This window comes from Octopus sinensis, unplaced genomic scaffold, assembly GCF_006345805.1.
Source record: "Octopus sinensis unplaced genomic scaffold, ASM634580v1 Contig18964, whole genome shotgun sequence".
Taxonomy (NCBI): domain Eukaryota; kingdom Metazoa; phylum Mollusca; class Cephalopoda; order Octopoda; family Octopodidae; genus Octopus; species Octopus sinensis.
Window position 1 is genome coordinate 231612 of NW_021836152.1, and position 27574 is coordinate 259185.

Sequence of the window (27574 nt, forward strand, 5' to 3'; positions counted from 1 at the left end):
AAAAGTATCTGGAAATATTTTCTGAGAAACCAACACCTCTCAGTGAAGATTGCAATAAGTGACAGAAATAGGGTTTTTATCTTACAAATTTAACTTGAACCCCAATTTCCCTCCTTATCATAGCTTCTGCATCTTTATTACATACTACATTACATTTATACCATCCAAGGCCTAGTTCTGAGAAACTATCGTCTACTTTTAGCTACAAAGTCTCCATCTAACGAACCAATCTTCCTGGCCCCTATTCTATATTACTATAGTTTGTAATCTTACTTGCTTCATCTAATTGAATTGCATGTTTAGAGACGTTATTTAAAAACCTTCGCATAATTTACTCCAATTAATCATTATTCATTTCTGAAATATAAATACCAACATTATCATTTCGCAGACTAACTTGCTTCATCTGCATGTTATTTCAATGAATAATTCTTGATGTTTTCATTGCTGCTGCTAATACAAGTTCTTCGCCGATGTTGTTTGGGGTTTCTTTTATCTCTTGCAATTAAATAAACAGCTTCAAAAGATGCCCTTCTACTATAACCTCTGCCCCATCAGAATATCGTGAGTGTATTTGGTAGATGGAAACGGAAAAAAGCCCGTCGTATACATATATACATACATACTTATGTGTTTGTGCTTGTATGTTTGTGCGCGTGTCTTTGTGTTTGCGTTCGAGAAGCCACCCCGCTTGACAACCAGTGTTTCTTTGTTTACGTCCTTGTGGTATAGCCGTTTGGCAAAAGACACCGTTACTAGAAGTAGTATGCATAATTATAAAAGAAAAATCTAGAGGGGTAATTCATGCGATTAAAATTCATCAAAACGGTGCCCCAGCATGGCCGCAGTCGAATTACTGAAACCAGTAAAAAATATAAGATTTAAATAAAACAATAGTTTCCTCTTCCCTAAACTTATTTGCCTTTTATAATCAGTTCGATCTCTTATTTCCATTCAATCATATTTGGCAGTTTTCTGAAGTCTTCGCAGAGACACAGATTCGATTTAACCCAACCGAAAGTAATTCAGTTGAAAAGAAGAACGGGGTGTAAGAAGAGGAATTATCTTTGCCCCGTCTGGGATAATCTCTTGCCTCTCATCCTTGTCTTTATTCCATTATCACGTCTTTCAATCTCGTTCATTCCTTTTTTCCTTCCTTCCTTATTTCCTTCCTTCTTTCATTCATTCATTCTTTTTTTCTGTTTTCTTCCTTCTTTCTTCTTTCTTCTTCTTTCTTCTTTTTCTTTCTTTCTTCTTTCTTTCTTTCGTTCTTTCTTTCTTCTTTCCTTTCTTTCTTTCTTCTTTCTTCTTCTTTCTTTCTTTTTCTTTATTTTTCCCTTCTTCTTTTGTTCTTTCTTCCTTCTTTCTCTCTTTCTGTCAGTTTTTCTTTATTTCCTTCTTTACGTTCTCCCTTCCTCCTTTCTTTCTCTTCTTTCTTCTTTTCTTTCTTTTTTCTCGCTTTCTTTCTTTCCTTCTATACTTTTTCCTTCCTTCTTTCTTCCTTTCTTTTTTCTCTCTTTCTCTCTTTCATTCTCTGTCTCATTTGTTATCAATCTTATTTTCTCCTGCGTAAAATAACTTCGCCGTTTGTTTATTCTTCCTTCCTTTTTTCCACTCTTTCTTTATTTCCTTCTTTCTTTCTCTTCTTTCCTTGTTTTATTTCCTTCCTCATTTCCTCCTTCCTTTCTTTTCTTCTTTCTACTATTCTTTCCTCTTTCTTTCTTTCTTCCTTTGTTTCTGTGTTTTTCTTTCTTTCTTTCACTCTTTTAGTTTTCCTTTTCGTACTCTTTTTTCTCTACCTTTCTATCTCTCTTTCTCTTTCTTTCTCTCTCTCTCTCTTTTCTTTCCTCGTAAGTCGCGGTTTTCTCTTTTCGACGAGCGTCATTTGGGAAACATGACAACAAAGCTATAAGACGGACACACCGAACAAAGCTAGCAGTCAGAAACTCACTGGAGAAAGGCGGTGAAACGGCCCTAGTTTCGGTTCGACTTCCAGGGAGACTTAGACAGATAGACACACATGTTGACGTCATGAAACGAGAGGATGTATATTTTGGTGGTGGGATCCATCTTTGCCGGCACCGTTCAGTTTTGATCATTTGCCGAGTGATTCGTGTCGCCGATGTCGTCGGATACTTCTAAGTTCTTTACACCGAGCTACACTACACCTCGGATGCTGGTTCATGTCTTTCGAAAGACACAGCGCATTGTAGTAGCTGTTCTCTTAAGCAAGTCTCTCTGAACAATATCACTAATCGTAAACTAACGATGGTTTTCACCTCGTCCAATGAAAGGGTACCCGCAAGATTGTTTGTTTTTTATATCATCGGACAGCGATGGTAAGCGGAATGACAGCAGATCACCGCTTAAGTGGATCCTTTTTCTAACGTCTGGATACCATTTCCAACGTCAGTCAGTTTATAGAGTGTTCTGATTGTGTTGATGTGGCACCAGTGAGGCTGAATGTTACATTGCACCAGCCTCCACGAGCGCACAAGATTAGGTACGCTCAGCTTAAAAGAGATGCAGGGGACATGCCTATATGCAAGATCAACCACGATTTTACTTCGCCTGACGTCTTTTCTCAAGCATAGCAAACCGTCCTGTGTCTCGGTCCTTGTCATCCCTTCTGTGAGACCCAACGTCTGAAGATCCTTTCTCCCCATTTCGTCCCACGTTTTCTTGGGCCTACTCCTTCCGCAGTGTTTCCTTCACAATTAGAGATCAGCACCTCTTGATGAGAGAGTTTTCATTCATACTCATTACATGATCATACCAGCGCAGTCTTCTCTCTTGCACACTACATCTAATGCCTCGTATACACAGTCCTTCTCTCAAATCACTTACAAACTGTTGTATACGCTCACTGATATTACTCATCCAGCGGAGCATACTGGCTTTATTTGTTTCAAGCCTTCGCATATCTTCACTAGTCACAGCCAATGTTTCACAATCATGTAGCGCAGCTGTTCGTACATAGGCATCATACAATCTGCATTTCACTCAGAGGGAGTGACCTATCGTCACTAACAGATGTAGTAGCTCTCAGAACTTTGCCCAGCCTATTCTTATTCAAGCAGTTATGCCTTTGGAACAACCTCACTCCACAACAGTTAACTTGGCCACCTAAGCAAACAGTCTGCTACTTCTAAGGGTCCTCCTGACTTTTGAGGGAGTCTATTTTTTGTACGTTCCTAGTGTTTAAAGAACCTGGACATCTGCTACACGTAAAGACTACATTCTCATCTTAGGCTTCCAATGATACAAATAGATGTTGAACAAATACAGCCCCAAGGTAGTCAGGACCGGCTTTAATTTCCTTGATTCCCTGATGAACTCAGTGTACAGGGAAACCGGTGCACCCCCACCCCACCCCAGCTCAGCATAACTCCCTTATATAGAAACATGTTTCTATAATTTTTATTCAGCAAAATGTTGGAGAGTCATTCAAACACAATGTCATACCAACTTGAAAGATGGAATTTTCCTATATTACTCAAACAATTCTCTTCCATCACCATCATCATAGTCGTGAACATCATCCTAGGAATGTTCAGCTTCTCTCTTTCAGGCTGGTGTAGGTGGGATGTTACGGACAGTAGGTCAGAGAGCTCTGTCCAACCAATCCCTCTGTTCCTGCCTTGCTTGAAACTGAGCCTCAGTAGTATTTCTCCTTGGCATAAAACAAAAGCTGCATCTCATCTACGCTAATTCTCTGAATGAAGTTTAATATTTTGAAATGTATCGGAGCACTGACCCTTTTCAACCAATTTGAAGCGATTCAGTTTTGTGAAAAAGGGGATTTCAGCTATAGGGCATAGAATTGGTTTCGAAACAGTAAATGTTGACCTTAAGAAGATTACTAACCCATGGTTGTGTGGTTCCAAAGCTTTCTTCCTAAGTATGTGATCGCGAGTTCAGTCCCACTCCACGGTAACTTGGGCTATTATCTTCTCCTTTAGGCCAAAGGTTAACCAAAGGATTTGTATGTGGATTTAGTAACCGGAAACTGAAAGAAGCTCATCATGTGTGTACTTGATATCATGTGATGACTAAAAACGGCCTTACCATCAATACAAGTGATGTCGATCATTTCCAATCTTCCTTCAGAAACATGTCCGGCCGTCGGAAAATATTGCTGTGCTTGGGAACAGGTCAGAGTTGGAACCAGCAATTGAGTCCATCTATAGAAAATCTGCCTCAATAAATTCTGTCTGACCCATGCGAGCATGGAAAAGTAGACGTTAGGTGATGACAAAGAGAATGGCATGGGCGATGTGTGTACTTGTACATATGTATATATGTATGTACACACACACGCACACACACACACACGAGCGCGCGCGCACTTTTTAATCGAGACCCATTATGATCGGTGGGAACGTCTGAGATTCTAAGTTGGGTTTCTCTAATAGCCTGACCATCGTTTCTTACACAAACGAATCTAATTTAATCCTCTTTAGAACAACCATTGTGTATATATGTGTCGGTGTGTGTCTGTATGCCTGTGTATGTATGTTTGCGGATGCGTGTGTGTGTTTGTGTGCGTGCATCCGTAACTGAACTTAATGTTGTTGTAACCATATTTCAGACAGGTGGCCAATACAATGCCTGATTCCATGCAGTCTCTACAAATTCTACCCACACAGCTTATATCGATCTTGTCGAAATCTACAATGAAGATCTGTGGTAGTCCTTACCAAGTTCTTCTGTGTTGCCACTGAACATTTAGAACGGCTGCTCTTCATCGAAATTACAACAAAATATCTGGAACAGATTCTCTCTGTGACAGGCTGAAATAGTATCAAAGATTTGTAAACTAGACCTATCAAACCCCATTAATATCAAAACAGTTTTTAAAAATAAGAAAATCAGGAAAACATCTTTTTGTTGAATAATATATTATTTATTTACATTGAGATGAATCACACAGCTCTATAACGTATGATGTAATATATATTTTAGAATATGTTCTGCCGTAGCTTTACAATGTAATATATATTTCGAGCATTGGTTTATGAATATAATTTTGTGATGAATTCAAACAAACTTTCTAAGATTAAGCATTATCTTTAAATTAGGGTTAAATATATAAAATATATTCAAGTAAAGAAAAAAAAACATTTGAAATATTTGCTGAGTGGAAAGACGACATGGTGAGACAAGATAAGAATTTAAATGGAGATTTTGTGTTTCTTTTATAAGATTGTTAACATGTAAGAGTAACAATTTGAATCAGATAATGTCGTCATTGTGTGTGTGTGTGTGGATGGGGGGTGAAACGCTATTCCAGTGGAATACATACACTGTTTCTAGTTCATTAATATTTTATTATCAATTAACTAATTAGAAATCATTATGGTAACTATCTTTGTTCAAGGATCCAGGCTAAAACCTACGTATTTTGTGTGACTATTCCAGAAGCGTCCCATCGAATAAAGAAATATAGTCAAAAGGCTGCTAATGCCAATTGCTCGTAACATATATCGATTCAATATAGGGCCTTATCTCTCATAATAAAATAATCCATCAAAACGGTTGTCCAAATTTCCGTAAATCATGATGAAATAATCCGAAACATGTATGGCCTTGATGTGACAGACTTCAATTTCCTGAGAGCTGAGAAAGATTTCGCATTTGCTGTCTACAGATACTTGGTGGATATTGTTATTAAAATCTGATATGTAAATATTTTCGCCGTGGATGGTCAAGGATTTGTTGAAAATGTTTGGAAATGGTTCCTCACCTTGAATCATTAGTTGTTGACTTCTAACCCAATTGTCTCTGTACCAACATACATCGTAATGATCTTCCTTGTACTTAAGAACGACAATGTCTTCATTCGATGTCACACCCATTGCTACAACCTTCCCCTCCTTCCCTAAATTCACTTGGCCCTTATACTCGTACATTTCACGGCCAATGTGAAGTATGTCTGCGTATGTCACATATGGAATATTACTACATTCATTTGGAGCGTCTTCAAACACACATACCAGATTATTGCCGTTCTTTTTGTACATTAAATTGTATGGTTTTTCAGTTGTGATCCTTTTTAAAAGACACAAATCTGTATCGAAGAAAATCAGTTGTTTATCGTCACGAAAGAGGACTACAAATGATTCATCGGTCCATTGACATATATCTTGAGCTTCTTTTTCAAATGTTTGACTGTAAAGCAGATGACCGTCTCCACTGGTGACCATGAGAGTACATTTATGGAGGAGCACGACGATACTATTGTCTTGTAACATAATTAGCTTAAAAGCATTAAGAAAACAAAACATCGAATTTGAATCTAGTAAACCAGATAGAGAAAATGAAAGCGGGAACATTGCTGTTCTATGTGGCAGTCTTCTCACTGATATTTCATCAATTCCTAACATACTTTCCGCTATGTAATTACCACGTCTTACTTCTATTTCCCTTGATGTACTTCTTCTTTCTCCTCCATCGCCACCGTTTTTAAGTTTGTTAAATAATTCATTACTGAACATTCCCTTCTTCTTCTGAGATGTAATGGAAGGGAAGTGAAGGCCAAAATCAAGATTTGATAACGACATAGATTCCAGAACCTTCAGTTGGTCCCCATCAATTTTTATAGTATCACATTCAATCATGTTGATATGTACACACCAGTAAATATTTCCCACTTTTCTCCATATTATACCATAAGGTACTCGACTTTCCCAAACTTTATATTTCTCCAAGTTTTGTGACTTCAGTTGAAATATTTCTTGTCTGTTAGGGAGTGTAACCAAGATATTTCTTTCTCCTGTAAAACATACACCACCAACAAAACTTTCAAAATCTCTGTAACATAGCAACTTCCCGTCATCATCAAATAGTTTAACATTTCCACTATTGGCCATTTCGCACACAACTGTCTTTCCTTCATCAGAGATATCGATATCTTTTACTTGGACAGGACAATTGTTTGTTTGTAACCGTGAAACGGGGAATTTTTGCCGATTAATCTTGTACAAACCTTCAATATATAAGTACGAGTCATAGTTTGCAACAATTCTCGGACCTTTACAGTTAATACTGTTGAAATCCAATGGACGTTTATAATGTCTTTCATTTAAGAATATTCTCTTGTATTCACCGTTCTGCAACAATGAGACAATACGATACTTTTTCGTGTTTTCATAGATGTTCTTCCGTCCAGTAATGTACAAATAAGTATCATCGGTTGCCATAGAAATGGGTCGGGAATAAATACTGTGCTTAAATGAATATAAATATTGCCCGTTCGGGTTCAGAATAGTGATGAGCCTCTCGGTATTGACGATGATGTTGTCATTAGCAATAACTGAGATATGGGTGATATTATATCTGTAGCACATCCAAAATAAGTCTATTTCTCTCATAATACGGACAGCTGACTGTATTTCATCGATATATATATAAAACAGGCCGTTTTCAATTTCGGGTATGCGGGTACCACCACCAACATTACTGCTACTGCTGCTGCTACTACTACTACTACTACTACTACTACTACTACTACTACTACTACTACTACTGCTGCTACACACCAGTAGATTGTCGGATCGACAAGCGATACAATTGTATCTATTTTCCGTGTGGTAAGTTGCCAAGACCAATGGGAATTCCACTTTTAATGTCAGCAGTTGATAGTTATTGGTCGTTATAACCAATGTGTTTGATCGCCAGCAACACATATGTCTAGGGACAACATTTAACTTGATAGAGTCAACAAGTTGACCATCAAAAGTTAATATCTTAATGTTTTCATTTGTGCTGTCATATAAAGCAACCAGGTTATTTTCTGTAATAACCAAACAACCAATCTCCACTGGATGTTTATCTCCAAAACTTTGAGGGACAACAACTTCATGAGCTTTATCAGAAACTGTGATATCTTGTAGATACAATCTAGAAGACAACATTTCACTGAGACTGATGTTTCTAGAAAATACATCTACCAGATCGATGAACATGTTAATTTGGCTTCTTGTGACATGATCTTTCACCAGCAAGTCATGCTCATTTACAGCAAACATGCGGCTGTTGTCTATCAAATGGACACACATTTTATCAATACGTCCACCATAGAGATTGGATTGTGTTTTCGCTTGTGACAGTAAAATATTCGGTATCATCTCAATGCTATAAGGACCACCGCCATAACCACCATCACTATAGAGATTGGAGGGTGTTTTCCCTTGGGATGGTAAAACACTTCTTCTCCTCTTCCTGATGATCTTGTAGAAGAATACTGCTTTCTTACCAACAATCAATAGTTTTAGTGTTTCATTTTCTAACGATAATGATTTCATTACAAAAGGAATATTAATTCTATGAATTATTTGAACTTGATTACAATTTTTAATGTTTAAAATATCTAAATGCGATGGTTTATCGCAATAACAAATAATATGACTTTCAACCAGCTTACACACCCGTACATAAGGCTGGTTTAATGCTACACTTATAACTGCCTTTGATACGTTTCCGAAGACCCGTAATTGCTTCTCTAGAGGTAATGTGATGCCTATCTGATTATAATTCCATCGACATATATCTGTAGCTGTAGACGGCAGAGATAATCTAGACACAATGTTCCCTTCGTTGGAAATGTATAACAAACAATCATTATATATGTCGGACAACACCAACTGTCCATTTGCCAGATGACATATTTCACCAATGAGAACTTGGTCATTCTCCTTTCCTTCGAGTCGAATATTTAGATTTTTATTATAAGGATTTTGAAAGGTTACATGACAGTCTGACCAGTCATGGTACTTGTAAAGAAGAATCCGACTGAGTAGATCGTCCAGCACATAAGCTGTTCCTTGGAAAACAGCAGCGTGACAGCGAAAGTTTGAAGGAAGTTTCAACTGCCATTTCCTTTGTCCAGTTATATTGTAACAAGTCATCAAAGACTCTCTCCTGAAGATAACATAGAAGTATAATTTGTCTGTGAAGACATGATGAGGATAGCAATTGAACTCAATGTGTTTCTTGGAAAGCTCCTCACCAAAGCTTGAATAGAATAACAAGTTACGTTTCTTTCTGTCTACAACTACAAAATTAATTGGAGTAGCAGCAATGGCGACATTGTCATGTTCCAATGAAATTCTGTTTACAATGTCGACATGATCCGTTTTAATCAATAAAATATGTACCTCCACTTTACCTTCATTGGTGGTCAGAGCCAAACACCTATTTGATACCATATGACACATTTGAACGTAATTGTTTTCGACGTCTATTAAATCACCTTCAGTTAGTTGTGGACAGGTAATATACTGAAGTTTCCTGTCCTCACTAAAAAGGACAAGAAATGTGGTCGAATCCACTCTACAGAAAACAGAAGGCTGGAGTTTAAAGGTTAAACATTTTCCACCAAACGGTTGCCCTTCTTCAGTAACTAATATAGCTTTTAGATCCCGATATATAATTACTACTGAAGAGGCTGACATAGGTAGAATCGTTGTAATGTTGGAGGGGTCATCAATATGGATTTGGTTTATCAGGCTCGGGACATGGTCTTGGTGATGGTAAGACAGCCGAGGCCAAAAATCTTTATTTGTCCTAATAATATGTACAAGACCAAAACGGTCAGTCAAGTAAATATTATTTGTTCCCACACAAATATATCGAGCTTTTATCCAAATTTCTCTTTGGGATACAGCACCGTTTGCTGAAATCTTGTAAATTACATTTCCTTGCAGAGCGTAAGAATAATTTCGATATACGGTGAGGTCGGTTGGAATATCGATGGAATGGGTCCTCAACTGAAACAAGTGTCTGCCATCTATTGTGTAACAGCTAATTCTATTTATATTAGCTAAGGCTATTAAGATATGATACTGTGCACCAACTGCTATGTTTCCAACAATTTCTTTCACACTAAATTTTTCTTCAAATTTATTTTTATCCCAGTCTATGAGATATATTGTCTTACTAAACATTTCAGTCTCTACAAATGTAGAATGTTTGAAATAAGAAATTGTAAAGAAACTATAATCCAGAGATTTTATGTGGAAACTTGATGGATTAATGAAAACTATTTTCTTGTGGAATGGAATTGTGGCTAGAACGGTGTCTTCACCAATTCTTGTCATGTCTGTGACATTAGAAGAACAATGAAAATCAAAATCACCGCCTGTTGTGGCACAACTTATTAACTTCAAATCTGGTGAATAGGTTACAGTTCCATTGCAGATTTCAACGATACTTGAAACTGTGACCAGGTTGTTGGAATCATTATCGGAGTCTGTGAGCTGCAATATTTTGGACACAGCTGGGCAAAGGGGACGGAATTTGGATGAATGCGACTTCATAATACTTTTACAGTCAAAACGTGGTATCTGCATGTAGTGATCATCTGAATAACAATAACAACAGAAATAAAATTATATTAAATTTTCAAAAGACATGGATGGGTAATATTAATTTGTAACAGCAACTTCCTACGCAATTCGAGTCACAAAACAAATCAAATCTTCTCAATTTAACGAAAACATTGCACAACATTCCTACCACACCATTTTCAAGACACTTTCCATTTCATTTATTGTAGATAAACACGGAAATAGCGACATCAGTGGGGTTACAAGCTGAAAACACTGATATACACCAGCGGAGTTTGTTACTGAAGAGCGATATCCGTGATGATCTGGCTATGTATACCTTGACCACTTCAATTGTGGTTAATACTAGAAGGTCTACACATGTACAACCACATACTGTACAATGAGGAAATAATTTATTGCATCCCGACTGCTACCACACTCCACCCCACAAAACAAAACACTGTATTTTGTAAGTTAACTCTGTGATGTTTAACAAGATGAAAGAATGGAATATTTGACGGGTTAGATCTGGGTGTTTTTTACGGAGGCTGTGACCAGCTGCGTATTGTTATATATATGTGTGTGTGTGTGTATGTGAGTATTAAAGATGGCCTGAGTAGCTATTACACGACCTTCTAGTATTAACCACAATTGAAGTGGTCAAGGTATACATAGCCAGATCATCACGGATATCGCTCTTCAGTAACAAACACCGCTGGTGTATATCAGTGTTTTCAGCTTGTAACCCCACTGATGTCGTAAGATTTATGATCTCTCTCTCTTTCTCTCTCTCTCACTTTCTCCCTCTCTCTTTATTTCTCTCTCTCTCTTTCTCTCTCTCTCTTTCTCTCTCTCTCTCTTCTCTCTCTCTCTTTCTCTCTCTTTCTTCTCTCTCTCTTTCTCTCTCTCTCTCTCTCTCTCTCTCTCTCTCTCTCTCCCTGACCTCATGTTAGACGTTAAAAATTAGATTAGTCCCAACACCAATTCTATCAATGAATGAGGTAAATAAAATTCGAATAAACAAAACAGAAATTGCCTTTTACCGATTTAGAGAAAACGAATAATTATTGATAATTTATAGTCAATAACTTTCTGCACTCCACTTCCTTATTGCTGGGCTAATTCTAAATGCTCTGATTTAAAATACCAATTAGTGTTTTACAAATATACAGATATATATGAAAATATTCACAGAAATATATAACCCTGTAACTACCCATGTGATCTTTTAGTAATTACTAGTATTTATGGCAATCCAGAAACCTGTAATTATCCATTATCTCAGTTGAGATTTGGTCAGTCTATCTCCTAATTTAACATGTATAACTTTGATGTATTTGCAAGTAATTAGCATCCATCGCTACCTACCATCACTACCACTATCATCATTGAACGTCGGTTCCCCATTCTGGCTGGGTTTGTACGTTTTGTCAGGGGCTGGCTAGGGAGAAGAATGCACCAGGCTTCACTGTCTGATTTGGCAGGATTTTACAGCTGGATACTCTTCCCAACACCAACAACCTTACAGTGGGATCTGGATCCACAAGCACTGGTGGGGGTCACCAAAGAACTTGTAAGACAAAAAGCCTTTGAGAGGGAGAGTATTGGAGGAGGAGGTGGTTGTGTGCCAGAGGATGACAGCTTCGACTGTGACAGAGGGATTGAAACAGGTGTTTTATAGTAGAAGACATACATGATTACCCAGTGAGAGGAGGAGGGCAAGAGAAACAGTGAGAGTGAGCAACCAAGGAATCTTAATAAATAATTAAGCACTCTGGTACCTCACACACCGTTGTAACTCAGTCTCCATCATTTATTGTTGTCATCCTCCACCGCTCCTTCGAATCACTTTTTTTATCCTTATTGTCTCGTATCTTTTAGTCTTTGCATTCCGATTCTTCTATAATCTCTTCTTCTCCCATCTTAAACATATCAGTGAACAAAGACATCATAGAGTAGTGAGGACTAACTTTCTAATAATTTGGAATGTGACACAACCTTACTAATGCTGGTGCTATGATCAAATGCTCCCACTACGCACTAGGAAGTGGTTGTTGGATGAGAGTTGACAACGTAAGTTTGAGAGGGAGGTTTAATCTTGCCGAGGACATGGCAATCTCTTGTAGTGTTTGAGCCACAATTATATTCACCCAGGACCCTTTGAAAGTGGTTGGTGATAAGAAGGGTATACCACCATGAAAAAGCTGGAATGGTTAATTGAGAGGTAATCCTCAAGCAATCATTATGGGTAGTTTACTGTTAATAAGAAATGACATGGACAGTGACCACCCATCCAGTACATGGGAGCATAGAGAGCAGATGATAAAAGGGAGAGGATGATATCATTTACTGTATTGAAACTTGTAGATAGTGAAAGGGAGCGAGAAAGAGAGAGAGAGAAAGAAAGACACAGAGAGAGAGAGCTTGTCTGAGCTGCAAAGCAGCCTTCTACTTGAATAAAGGCAATATTGAATAGATATAATGGTTGAATAGTGGACGTAATGACAGTGAAAAAACCAGGCTGTTCACTATTAGAACAAGTTTCACCATAACATCTGGTTAAGCAAAAGCGCCAACAACAATAATCAATCAGTAAGCTTACTAAAAATGTAAAATGAACAAACACTTTGTCATTAAATCACCTGTTTACCTTTAAACAACAAAATCCTTTTAGTTCCTATTCTAAAGGACAATATTATTTTCTACTCTAGGCACAAGGCCAGAATCCTTTGGCGACGGCGCCAGTCGATTAGATCGACCCCAGTACGCAACTGGTACTCAATTTATCGACCCCGAAAGGATGAAAGGCAAAATCGACCTCGGTGGAATTTGAACTTAGGATGTAAAGACAGATGAAGTAACGCTAAGCATTTCGCCCGGCGTTCTAATGTTTCTGCCAGCTCGCCACCTTCCCAAAAGACAATATTAACTCTATTCTGTTTTCTAATTTAGCCATTTTGCCAACAGCGATAACCTTGGTGGACATTTTATTAAATTTCAATAATAACAATATTTTTAAAAAAATTGATGTGGTTACTTGACTGGGAACGAGAGGAGCTGCTGCTTGTTGTATACAAAGGGAGTGGAAGAGAGAGGGCGAGAGAGACTAAAGTGAGATGACTGATGGTACTTATTCTCCTTAAAGGGACAGAACCGCTTAAGGGTTTATATTTTATCTTTTGCATATTTCTCCTTATCTTGAGACGCCTATTTTTCTGAGTGGAAGAATATCTGATGCTTCCACTTTACTATAAAATCCATTTATTGGATATTCCTGTAGTTGTACAAGAATAGAAAAAAATGTGTAGCTAACCATTCGAAATAAATGTAGCAATAGGACTTGTTCTCAGTCATTCTGTCAAACAAAGTTGCTCGGATAATGGTAAAATTGATAGAAATCAATAAGGTATTGGTAATTTATACTCACCAACTGGCTCCACCTCTGTTTGGACTTCATTGTCAACAAGCGTTAAAGTAACTGAAACAAAATTTTCTAAATTTTACACTTTACAGAAAAATGTCTTTATCTTAATAATCCAAATTTTGTTATTGTGTGACATTCTTGTCATTGCTGGTCAGATGGTGACCCGTACGGCTTGGGTCAACATTTTCATACTTTCTATAGGGATACCATGTAATAACTCAATATTCAGGTCCACAAGTAAATAGACTAACCTTCATATATCTCCCTATTAAGACTTCCCACATAATCTAAGAATCACTCTATTAAGATATCTACATAATCTAATAATTATCTTATATAATTATCACTTGATAACACTGATTATCTCTTAGCTTAATTTTCCCTTTCATCTATCGGAGCCCAATCTATGATATGGCATTGTTCTCTCACCTCCAGATTTCCCTAATGAATACCCAGGAAGAATGGGACGAAATGGTGAGTAATGATCTTGAAATGTTGAGCCTAACAGTCACTTGGCAGTTTGCTGTGCTTGAGAACAACCACCAAACTAAATAAAATCAAGGTCATAAGCGCATGTTTGTCCCCGAACAATGCCTCCCCCACACATGTCGCATTCTCCTCCATTCTCCCTCATGTATCTACATGCACATATGATGCCCTACTGTTTCTCATCCCCAACCATATCCACCATTCCTCCTCCCTCTACTATCTTCCTTTCGCAAACTTATAAACTAACCTTCCCTCACAGATCACTCTCTGTCGTATTTCACTATTTTCTCTATCGGCACATGAGGCAGCCATAGAAACAAAGGCAAAATAAACATTTATAGGCTGTTATTTTATACTTATCAACTGGCTCTGCTACTACCATCGTCTGCACTTATTTCCCTTCAAGCTTTAGATTCTCTGAAATAAATATTATTTACAGTAAAATCTTTTTATCATTATCAATAATCTATATTCTGTTATTGTGAGAGATTCCTATCATCAAACGATCACTCAGGTTTCGTCAATATTTATATACTTTCAACAGTGGCCCCAACAAAATTGATTGGCATTCCTAAATCTCCGCTCTCAATTAAGACATCTTACATATCTCATTTACTTCTCACGTATCATCCTTAATAAAGTAGATGAGGTAATGGCAAACTTGATAGAAATCAATAAGGTAATGTTGATTTATACTCACCAACTGGCTCCACCTCTGTTTGAACTTCATTGTCAACAAGCATTGAAGAAACTGAAATAGATATTCCTAAATTTTACACTTTACAGAAAAATGTCTTTATCTTAATTAATAATCAAAATTTTGTTATTCTGTGACATTCCAGTCATTGATGGTCAACTGGTGACCAGTACGGCTTGGGTCAATATTTTCATACTTTGTACAGTGATACCATGTAATAGCTCAATATTCAGGCCCACAACTAAATAGACTAACCTAATATATCTCCCTATTAAAACATCTTACATAATCTAAGAATCACTCTATTAAGATATCTCCATAATCTAAAGTTATTGACATTCTTCTCCTCTTCTAATTCTGATGTCAATGAAGCTGGTCTCCAAACATTTAACCACAAACGCATGTCACAATACTTCAAGTAGGATTAATATACACCTGCTCTCTTTTTAAAAGGTTGCTGCTGGTAAACTTTAATCTTACACCCCCACATCAAAATTCATCAGAATAGCATCTGATTCCGGAAATATTTGAAGATATTTCAATGTCATTAATCCTCCTTAATAAGCAGCTATTTTCAGGTGAGCAATGTTTGCTCCTAAGCAAGTGGAGCCGAAAGTGATATCAGGTATCCCAAAACACTTGTATAGAAACTCATTAACTACACACACACACACATATATACACAGACACGCACACAATCACACACACTCACATATATTTAGGTATGTGTGTATGTATATATGTATATGTATGTAGATGTATATACATACATATATATAGATAGATAGATAGATAGATAGATAGATAGATAGATAGATAGATAGATAGATAGATAGATAGATAGATGGGATAGATAGATAGATAGATAGATAGATAGATAGATAGATAGATAGATAGATAGATAGATAGATAGATAGATAGATAGATAGATAGATAGATAGATAGATAGATAGATAGATAGATAGATAGATAGATAGATAGTATAGATAGATAGATAGATAGATAGATAGATAGATAGATAGATAGATAGATAGATAGATAGATAGATAGATAGATAGATAGATAGATTTATGAACGTACATTTACATATTACTGTAAAGGAATTATATCCGGAATAGTACTGACTCTCAAGAATATATAAGCAAGACAGAGAAATAAATCAAACTGGAAGCGCCAAATTTATTTTGCATTATGTTTTGATTTTAACTCCATCACAGTGTGTGCCTTGATCCGATTGCCTCAAGACGTGTCTCTCAGCAAGCTACCATACCATTGTCTTCAAGATTTTGGCATGATTTCTCTTGCTATTTGTAACTTCACTTGTTTCTGCTGATCAGTTACAAACGATAGACAGCACTACTTATTCGATTTAAACCACATTTTTTCCAAATAATGAGTTAATCCAGTCTAACCAGAATTATTTGCATATCCTTTTCATCTCTCCTTAGTACTATTAAGTAATCCATGAATGCCTCAGGTGAAGGTAAAATTGATAGAAATCAATTAGTTATTTTATACTCACCAACTTGCTGTGATGCATCTTTTGAAGTAAATGCCTCTGTCTGGACTTGCTTGTTCTGAGACTTGGGAAACCCTGAAATAAATATTTCAAGGTTTTTAAATTTTATTATAAAATATTTTAAATCTAGATATTAATAATATATATTTTATTATTGTGGGAGTTTCTGATCATCAATGGGCAGCCTGTGTATGAACAGCTGTGTATGCTACATAGTAGTGAAATGTATGTTGTGAACACAGAGGACGTGTAAAGTCTTGAACAAAATGGAACCAGCATGCTCCACTGGATGGTCACTGTCAGTGTGCAGGTATAAAATGCTGACATGTTTTACGATAAAAATCGAGAGTTATCACTTGTATGTAGTACGCAAGACAGACAACTCTGCTAGTATGACCATGGGATATGTATGAATAAGATCAGCTGTATAAAGAGCACCGATCTGTAAATGTGGAGAGAACCTCAAGAAAAATGGAAGGAAGTGTTGAGAAATGAGCTTCAGATCTTGAACCTGAGAGTCAATCGGTAGAAAAGCGGGTATCTTTAAGAGACATATGTTCCTCAACCAATGGGGGTGGGTAGTATCTCTGAATATGAAGAGTCTTGGGTAGAGACCGCCCATCCAATGCATTTTAGAAAGAAAATCAGACGATAAATGATGAGGATGTATTCGATTGTATTGTTATATGCAGCTAGTATTTATCTTGAAAGAGAAAGAGACAATGGTTTTCTCAGCAGCAAACCAAAGTCATTACTTCGATAAAGACAATGCTTAGTGGATGGAACGATAAATTTAATGTTGTATCTAAGAAAAAACAACAGCGAAAATAAAAGTTTTAAAACATTGTTAAAAGATATGAAGAGGTAATATTTTGTAACAGCAACATCCGACATAATTCGTGATATAACAACTCAAATCTTCCTAATTTAACTAAGATATTGCACACAGTTCCTACAACACCATTTCCAAAACACTTCCGTCCCATTAATTGTCGATAAACACAGAAATTGCTACACCAGTCGTCTCGCAAGCTGAAAACACTGATATACACCAGTGGAGCTTAGTACTATAGAGAGAAATCCGTGATTATCTGGCAATGTTTAACTTGACCATTACAAAAGTCGTTAACACTAGAAGGAGTTCAGATGTACAATTACAAACTGTACGGTGGAGAGATATCATATTGTACCCTGACTGCTACCACAATCCAACCGTATACAACAAAACGAGGCATTTTAGCAGTTCCTTGTGTGATGATTAACAAAATGAAAGAATGGAATATCTGACGGGTTAGATCTGTATTTTTCACTGAGGCTATGACCAGCTCCTTCTGGTTATAGATCTATTAAAGGGCCGAGTAGAAATTAAACCTCATGTAGTAAGATTTCTCTCTCCGACACATAATAGACACAAAAAATTGAGATAAGCCCGCCCCAGCACCAATTTTATCAGAGAATGAAGTAAATAACTATCGAATAAACAAAACATAAACGACTTTTTACTATTTTAGATAAATCAATTAATTACTGCACACCAATTTCTAATTGCTGGACTAACTTCAAACAATCTGACACCGCGACAGCAGGTATCCTGAAACATTGTACACTTGCACAAAACCTTATTAACTACATTTAACTGGTCATCTACATACTATTGTATAAACATATCCGAAATGATACATAATAACTGACAATTAAGCATATATAAGCCTGACGCAAATATAGATCAAACTGGAAGCATTGAATCTGACGTTTGCCAGGAAGTTTCGAATACTCTCATTCTTTTAACCCATTCCCATGTTTTCGTTTTCATCTTAATGCCCTTACAATTATTGGACAAAGAGGCAGCGGACCACTGTCCGAAACTTTTATAAGTTTTTCCCTAAACGTATGCATAGTTTCTCCTGCTACTTTGAACTTCACTTTGTTCTGCTGATCTTCCACAAATAACAGATTGTATTATTTATTTGCTTCAAGTCAAATTCTTGACAAAGTAATCATTCCACCCAGGCTATCCAGAAATATTTGCATAACATTTTGGTCTCTACATAGTATTTTTATGTCATCCATGAATGTCTTGTCTGGTGCTTTCACTTGGGTCATTTCTTCTGAGCAAACTACTGATCTAAGTAACATCTCCAAACTGAAGGATTAATATTGTGCACCCTGCTCCATTTCCGATGACAGTCCCTGTAAAATGGTTTGTAATGAGCTGCCTTTTGAAATTGTTAAACCAGCTCATCATCAGACCTTAAAATTTCCCCAGTATGTAAAAGAAGTTCATTGATTTCATCAATAATTTGTATGGTCCACACCCATATGCTTTAGAGCTATCAAGCCGTACAACATTCAAATTACTTCAATTCTTCTTTGTGTGTTGATCCCAGTTTTACATTTCACGTCCTACAAACCAAGAAAGTCAGGGGATTCCAGTCCTCTGCACACTTTCCATCACATATCAATTATTTTGTAGGTGTATAGGTGATCTCTTAGCATGTACATCCACGTAAAGCTTGCCATTAAGGATTGAAACTAATTTCAACTGGCCAATTAATTGTGCTTCAGATTCCTTTGATATGTAAACACTTTCTGCTTTATATCAGTCATAAATACCTTCTATTTTATACCACAACCCCTTACTATTATATAATGCTTATAGCTTGTTAGAGTTGCTGCAGTCTTTGCTCTTGCCTCCCTTCTCGCTGCAAACACTCAGCTAAAATTTCAATTCCTCGCTTTCTTAGAGGTTTTATTAGAAAGACATCAACGTTTCTTTTGCTTGTACCACAATAAAATGCACCTAGGACACTTTATCAAGTGGTTTGTTTTAGGAAATTATACCCTCATATAAAACCTAGAATGGTTAACTGAGATGTGTCTGCTATCCGATCAAGAGGTGGGAGCATGGAAATCAGACGATGAAGGATGAAGATATTGTCAATTATTGTATAGTATCTTGCAACCAGTATCTGTTTTGAAGTAAGAAATATAGACAACTATCACAGAAATAAGTTGGATAAAGGCAATGTGTAGCGTATGTAATGAAATATCTGTGAAATAAAACAGACTGCTTATACTTGAAATACATTTCCAAGTACTTTTTTAGAAACATCAGCCAAAATAACAACATTAATCTATCAGCAAACATAGTATAAAAGTAAAACAAAGAGAAATGTCATTAACACGAATGTTTATCGCTAAACAACTACAAATATTAGTTTTCTCTTCCAAAGTGAAATATTAAATCTATTGTCTTCGAAGTTATCCATTTTACAAACCATGCTCACCACATCGGATATTTTGTGAAATTACAATAATATCGATATGTTTAATAGAATTATTATGCAGCAAACTTTTCAAATGCAAAATGTGGATTGGAACATGTTGTCAGTCATTCTGACAAAGAAATTGACACAAGTAAAGGTAAAATTTTCAGAAATCGATAAGGTAATGATATTTTATCCTCATGATCATATGATTCCGTTTCAAGCATAGGAAAGTTAGGTGACAGTATTGTTTGCGACTATGTGTCGGAAAAATATATTTTCAAGTTTTACATTTTACACTATAATATGATTATATCTATTAATCAAAAATATTCCATTACCGTAAGATATCTTTATTTTCAATGCTCAACGGCTGACCACTATGCTTTTGGTCAGCACATTTTACAGTTTCAATATAACAAAACTCTATATTAAGAGCAACCAAAATATAAACTAATTTCCTATCTATACTCTTTGTATTCAGACATCAAATAAAATTTAACAATATTGTAATTATTTAATTTCATTGTCTCTTCATAACAATATTTTGCTTTTAGTTTTCTCTTTCCTTCCGTATTTCTCTGATTTTCAGGGAGTTTAAGGTACAGGTATAAAGAGAGGATAAGTCAACTACTGAAAAACAGTGCTATAAAGAGATAATTACGTCAAGTAATTGCAATATTGTTAAATTATGTTGGATGTCACAATACATTGCGTTGATATATGAAAGTTGGTCTCAAAACGAAGCTGGATTGGACCAATCGCATAAACCTCTTCAACGACACCTATTTACCTGCAATTTACAACAGGTGTGAAAGCTGGTACACAACGAAGAGGGAGGATGTGAGTCTGATAATGGCCCAAAGCACAATCGAAAAATCGAGGTTATGGAGTGTTACTAAATTTGCACATCAGGAGTGAGGTGATCAGAGAGAAATCAAGTGTGAGAGACATCATCACTAAAAACTTATGGCAAAATTTCAGATGGGACAGGTAACCAGCTCACTGAAAATATTTAGAGATGCACAGTTGTTGAGAGTTATATACGCGAGCAGAGGAGGTCACTGAGAGCGAATCCAAAAGTGAGTGTTTGACGAAATACGACATGCTACGTAGATGAGAAGGTCAAGATGAAGACAGAAGTGGAGGGTGCACTGTGATCTCTGGTGTCGTCAATACACTCAGCCAATCGATCATGGTCAAGGTGGTATTTCTGTCACATCTATGACATAGCGTTTTCACCTCTACCGTAGTAAACCTCACGAACCAAACTTCCCGTTTTCTGCTCAACTCCAATGTCAAGCAAGTTGATAACCATATATCTATCTACAAAAACTGGTCACACCACTTACCGTTAGACAGAAAGAACCTGCTCTCTCTGTGAAACATTGCTTCTGGTAATCTTTGATTTTAACTGCCCACATCAACCTGCGTATTTGTGACGCATCTATGACATGGCGTTTTCGCATCTACAGTAGACCTCACTAATCAAACATTCTTATAATTTTCTGCTCACTTCCAGTGTCAACAAGGTTAATCATCAAATATCTATCTACAAATACGTTTCACACCACTTCACTTTAGACAACAATCACCTACTCTCTGTGTGAAACATTGCTGCTGGTAATCTTTAAGTTTAACCGCTCTCACCAACGTTCGCCAGAATGTCTTCTGATACAGAAGATGTGTGAAACATCCTTAAGGAACAGTTTTCTTTCCAGATGAGTAATGATTTATTCTACTAAATTAATTGATATCAGGTACCCCAAACACTACACAACTGTTTATCTACACATCATTGCATAAAATGCATCCGAAATGGTACATAATAGAACTGATTCTCAAAAATACATACGCAAGCCATGCTAGAAACATCATATACTATATATACTTTGAGGTTTTCACAAATCTTTTGCTTATAAACCATCATCGATTTTACCATGATCTCAATATCTCTACTCTTACTAGACAATGGGGAAGCCTACCAGCATACGAAATACTTACAAATTTGTCATTAAAATATGTCATGGTTTCTCCTGATACGTTGTATATCACTTGTTTCTGCTGACATTTGACAATTAAAAAAAACCGTATTATTTGATTGCATTCAGCCTTATTCTCGACCAAGGAGATAGTCCATTCCGGTTGTCCAAAACTATTAGCATGTTCTTTTGATCTCTTTCCCTTATTTGTATGTCATCGATGGTGTTTCTTCAGCCATATCTGCTGAGCAGTCTGCTGATCTGAGTAACATCTCATTAACAAAGACTGACATTTTGCATCTTACTCCAGTTTCACGCCAATGCTAGTCTCTGTATAATATGTGTGTAACGAATAGCATTTGGAAATTGTTAAACCAACTCTTCGTCATATTTTTAAAATCCTCCAGTATATAAACGAAGGCCATTGCTTTCCTACATGATTTATGTTGTTCACATCCCTAAGCATTAGACTGATCCAGCCATACAACATTCAAATCACTTCTATTTTTCTATGTGCGTTGGTCCCACTTTTACAAGGCATGTCCCAAACACTCAGGATGTCAACGGATTCTTTTGCATTCACACTTTCAGTCTCATTAGAGTTATTTTGTCGATGTGTAGTTGATCTCTGACCATGGAAATCTTAGCAATCAGAATTGCAATCGGTGCGAACTTGCGAATTAGTTTCGCTTTAGCTTTATTTGTACACAAAATCATTCTCTCTTCCACCAGCCATCAATGGCACCAACTTTATACCTGAAAGTTCCACCATTACATGATGCCTACGACAAAACCTTGTACAAGACTTGAAACTTTCTAATGTACAGCCTCACCTTACCTTATACCCAAAGATAACTACTTCTTTCTTGCTGCAGTCCTCAAGCTCAAATTCTTCGTTCCTGATTTTGTTGGACATTTTCTTAGAGAGACGATAATATTTCACATGCTTTGCAACAATAAAATGCACCTAGAACCCTGTATAAAGTGGTTGGTGTCAGGAATGGCATAGCACTATATGAAAGCAGTGATGTTTAAGAGATATATGTTCCTCTACGAATGAAGAAGGGAAGTAGTTCTGAAGAAGAACTGACTTGGACAGTAACAACTCATCTAGTCCATAGGAGCCTGGAAATCTGACGATAAATGTCGGGGTTGTTGCCTGTGATTCACTTGCTTCGTGCAACCTGTATCTTTCATGAAGTAAGAAAGGCAGATACCGATTATCACAGTAGCAAAGAAATGTTTTCTATTCGGGAAAAGACAATGTGTAGTGGATGTAATAATGAAATTACTACCAGTGTAATATAACAGAGAGTTTACACTTGGAACGCATTTAATTATAATTCTTCTAGATTATGAGAAACATCCGTTTAAATAACAACAATAACAACAATAACCTACGAGTAAACTTGGTAAAAAATGTGACAAAAACTGCTGTCATTAACTCTAAATTTATATTCCTAAACAAATTAGCTTAGTTCTCTCTTTCTCAAAACTATACTAAATATATTCCCGTTTCAATTTTCATTTTACAAACAACTCTAACCTCGTTGGATATTTTGTGAAATCTCAGTAATATCGATATATTGAATAGAATTATTATACAGCAAACTTTTCGAATCTAATTAGGGATAGAATCTGTACTCAGTCGTTCTAACATACAAAAGCACGGGAGAAGGTGAAATGTATAGAAATCGGTAACTTAATATTATTTCATACTTACAATCTTTCTCTGATTCATCTACTCCAGAAGATGATTGTAAACCGGAATCGGTACTGGCTCCGGATACTATACTTCCTGTTGAATGTTCTGAAATGAATATTTTCAAGATTTGCGTTGTATAGGATGATGTGCTTATCTTTGTTAATAATCTATATTTCACTATTGTGACATATTTCTATTGTCAATGGTCAACGGCTGACCACTATGCTTTTGGTCAGCACACTTTACAGTTTCAATATAACAAAACTCTATATTAAGAGCAACCAAAATATAAACTAATTTCCTATCTATACTCTCTGTATTCAGACATCAAATAAAATTTAACAATATTGTAATTATTTAATTTCATTGTCTCTTCATAACAATATTTTGCTTTTAGTTTTCTCTTTCCTTCCGTATTTCTCTGATTTTCAGGGAGTTTAAGGTACAGGTATAAAGAGAGGATAAGTCAACTACTGAAAAACAGTGCTATAAAGAGATAATTACGTCAAGTAATTGCAATATTGTTAAATTATGTTGGATGTCACAATACATTGCGTTGATATATGAAAGTTGGTCTCAAAACGAAGCTGGATTGGACCAATCGCATAAACCTCTTCAACGACACCTATTTACCTGCAATTTACAACAGGTGTGAAAGCTGGTACACAACGAAGAGGGAGGATGTGAGTCTGATAATGGCCGAAAGCACAATCGAAAAATCGAGGTTCTGGAGTGTTGCTAAATTTGCACATCAGGAGTGAGGGGATCAGAGAGAAATCAGGTGTGAGAGACATCATCACTAAAAACTTATGACAAAATTTCAGATGGGACAGGTAACCAGCTCACTGAAAATATTTAGAGATGCACAGTTGTTGAGAGTTATATACGCGAGCAGAGGAGGTCACTGAGAGCGAATCCAAAAGTGAGTGTTTGACGAAATACGACATGCTACGTAGGTGAGAAGGTCAAGATGAAGACAGAAGTGGAGGGTGCACTGTGATCTCTGGTGTCGTCAATACACTCAGCCAATCGATCATGGTCAAGGTGGTATTTCTGTCACATCTATGACATAGCGTTTTCACCTCTACCGTAGTAAACCTCACGAACCAAACTTCTCGTTTTCTGCTCAACTCCAATGTCAAGCAAGTTGATAACCATATATCTATCTACAAAAACTGGTCACACCACTTACCGTTAGACAGAAAGCAACTGCTCTCTCTGTGAAACATTGCTTCTGGTAATCTTTGATTTTAACTGCCCACATCAACCTGCATATTTGTGACGCATCTATGACATGGCGTTTTCACATCTACAGTAGAACTCACTAATCAAACATTCTTATAATTTTCTGCTCACTTCCAGTGTCAACAAGGTTAATCATCAAATATCTATCTACAAATACGTTTCACACCACTTCACTTTAGACAACAATCACCTACTCTCTGTGTGAAACATTGCTGCTGGTAATCTTTAAGTTTAACCGCTCTCACCAACGTTCGCCAGAATGTCTTCTGATACAGAAGATGTGTGAAACATCCTTAAGGAACAGTTTTCTTTCCAGATGAGTAATGATTTATTCTACTAAATTAATTGATATCAGGTACCCCAAACACTACACAACTGTTTATCTACACATCATTGCATAAAATGCATCCGAAATGGTACATAATAGAACTGATTCTCAAAAATACATACGCAAGCCATGCTAGAAACATCATATACTATATATACTTTGAGGTTTTCACAAATCTTTTGCTTATAAACCATCATCGATTTTACCATGATCTCAATATCTCTACTCTTACTAGACAATGGGGAAGCCTACCAGCATACGAAATACTTACAAATTTGTCATTAAAATATGTCATGGTTTCTCCTGATACGTTGTATATCACTTGTTTCTGCTGACATTTGACAATTAAAAAAAACCGTATTATTTGATTGCATTCAGCCTTATTCTCGACCAAGGAGATAGTCCATTCCGGTTGTCCAAAACTATTAGCATGTTCTTTTGATCTCTTTCCCTTATTTGTATGTCATCGATGGTGTTTCTTCAGCCATATCTGCTGAGCAGTCTGCTGATCTGAGTAACATCTCATTAACAAAGACTGACATTTTGCATCTTACTCCAGTTTCACGCCAATGCTAGTCTCTGTATAATATGTGTGTAACGAATAGCATTTGGAAATTGTTAAACCAACTCTTCGTCATATTTTTAAAATCCTCCAGTATATAAACGAAGGCCATTGCTTTCCTACATGATTTATGTTGTTCACATCCCTAAGCATTAGACTGATCCAGCCATACAACATTCAAATCACTTCTATTTTTCTATGTGCGTTGGTCCCACTTTTACAAGGCATGTCCCAAACACTCAGGATGTCAACGGATTCTTTTGCATTCACACTTTCAGTCTCATTAGAGTTATTTGTCGATGTGTATTTGATCTCTGACCATGGAAATCTTAGCAATCAGAATTGCAATCGGTGCGAACTTGCGAATTAGTTTCGCTTTAGCTTTATTTGTACACAAAATCATTCTCTCTTCCACCAGCCATCAATGGCACCAACTTTATACCTGAAAGTTCCACCATTACATGATGCCTACGACAAAACCTTGTACAAGACTTGAAACTTTCTAATGTACAGCCTCACCTTACCTTATACCCAAAGATAACTACTTCTTTCTTGCTGCAGTCCTCAAGCTCAAATTCTTCGTTCCTGATTTTGTTAGACATTTTCTTAGAGAGACGATAATATTTCACATGCTTTGCAACAATAAAATGCACCTAGAACCCTTTACAAGGTGGTTGGTGTCAGGAATGGCATAGCACTATATGAAAGCAGTGATGTTTAAGTGAGATAATTCCTCTACGAATGAAGAAGGGAAGTAGTTCTGAAGAAGAACTGACTTGGACAGTAACAACTCATCTAGTCCATAGGAGCCTGGAAATCTGACGAGAAATGTCGGGGTTGTTGCCTGTGATTCACTTGCATCGTGCAACCTGTATCTTTCATGAAGTAAGAAAGGCAGATACCGATTATCACAGTAGCAAAGAAATGTTTTCTATTCGGGAAAAGACAATGTGTAGTGGATGTAATAATGAAATTACTACCAGTGTAATATAACAGAGAGTTTACACTTGGAACGCATTTAATTATAATTCTTCTAGATTATGAGAAACATCCGTTTAAATAGCACAACAATAACAACAATAACCTACGAGTAAACTTGGTAAAAAATGTGACAAAAACTGCTGTCATTAACTCTAAATTTATATTCCTAAACAAATTAGCTTAGTTCTCTCTTTCTCAAAACTATACTAAATATATTCCCGTTTCAATTTTCATTTTACAAACAACTCTAACCTCGTTGGATATTTTGTGAAATCTCAGTAATATCGATATATTGAATAGAATTATTATACAGCAAACTTTTCGAATCTAATTAGGGATAGAATCTGTACTCAGTCGTTCTAACATACAAAAGCACGGGAGAAGGTGAAATGTATAGAAATCGGTAACTTAATATTATTTCATACTTACAATCTTTCTCTGATTCATCTACTCCAGAAGATGATTGTAAACCGGAATCGGTACTGGCTCCGGATACTATACTTCCTGTTGAATGTTCTGAAATGAATATTTTCAAGATTTGCGTTGTATAGGATGATGTGCTTATCTTTGTTAATAATCTATATTTCACTATTGTGACATATTTCTATTGTCAATGGTCAACGGCTGACCACTATGCTTTTGGTCAGCACACTTTACAGTTTCAATATAACAAAACTCTATATTAAGAGCAACCAAAATATAAACTAATTTCCTATCTATACTCTCTGTATTCAGACATCAAATAAAATTTAACAATATTGTAATTATTTAATTTCATTGTCTCTTCATAACAATATTTTGCTTTTAGTTTTCTCTTTCCTTCCGTATTTCTCTGATTTTCAGGGAGTTTAAGGTACAGGTATAAAGAGAGGATAAGTCAACTACTGAAAAACAGTGCTATAAAGAGATAATTACGTCAAGTAATTGCAATATTGTTAAATTATGTTGGATGTCACAATACATTGCGTTGATATATGAAAGTTGGTCTCAAAACGAAGCTGGATTGGACCAATCGCATAAACCTCTTCAACGACACCTATTTACC

General features: G+C 36.4%; 1 protein-coding gene across 1 annotated transcript; it reads right to left on the minus strand.

Moving 5' to 3' along the window:
• Nucleotides 1-4884: 4884 nt before the first annotated feature.
• On the minus strand, nucleotides 4885-27045 carry LOC118761994 (the record flags this gene model as incomplete). The annotated part of the gene is made up of 5 exons (XM_036500183.1): nucleotides 4885-10363; nucleotides 13759-13809; nucleotides 14945-14995; nucleotides 16464-16535; nucleotides 26959-27045. Coding segments are annotated over 5 exons (5120 nt in total), but the record flags the coding sequence as incomplete, so codon positions are not given.
• Nucleotides 27046-27574: the final 529 nt, after the last annotated feature.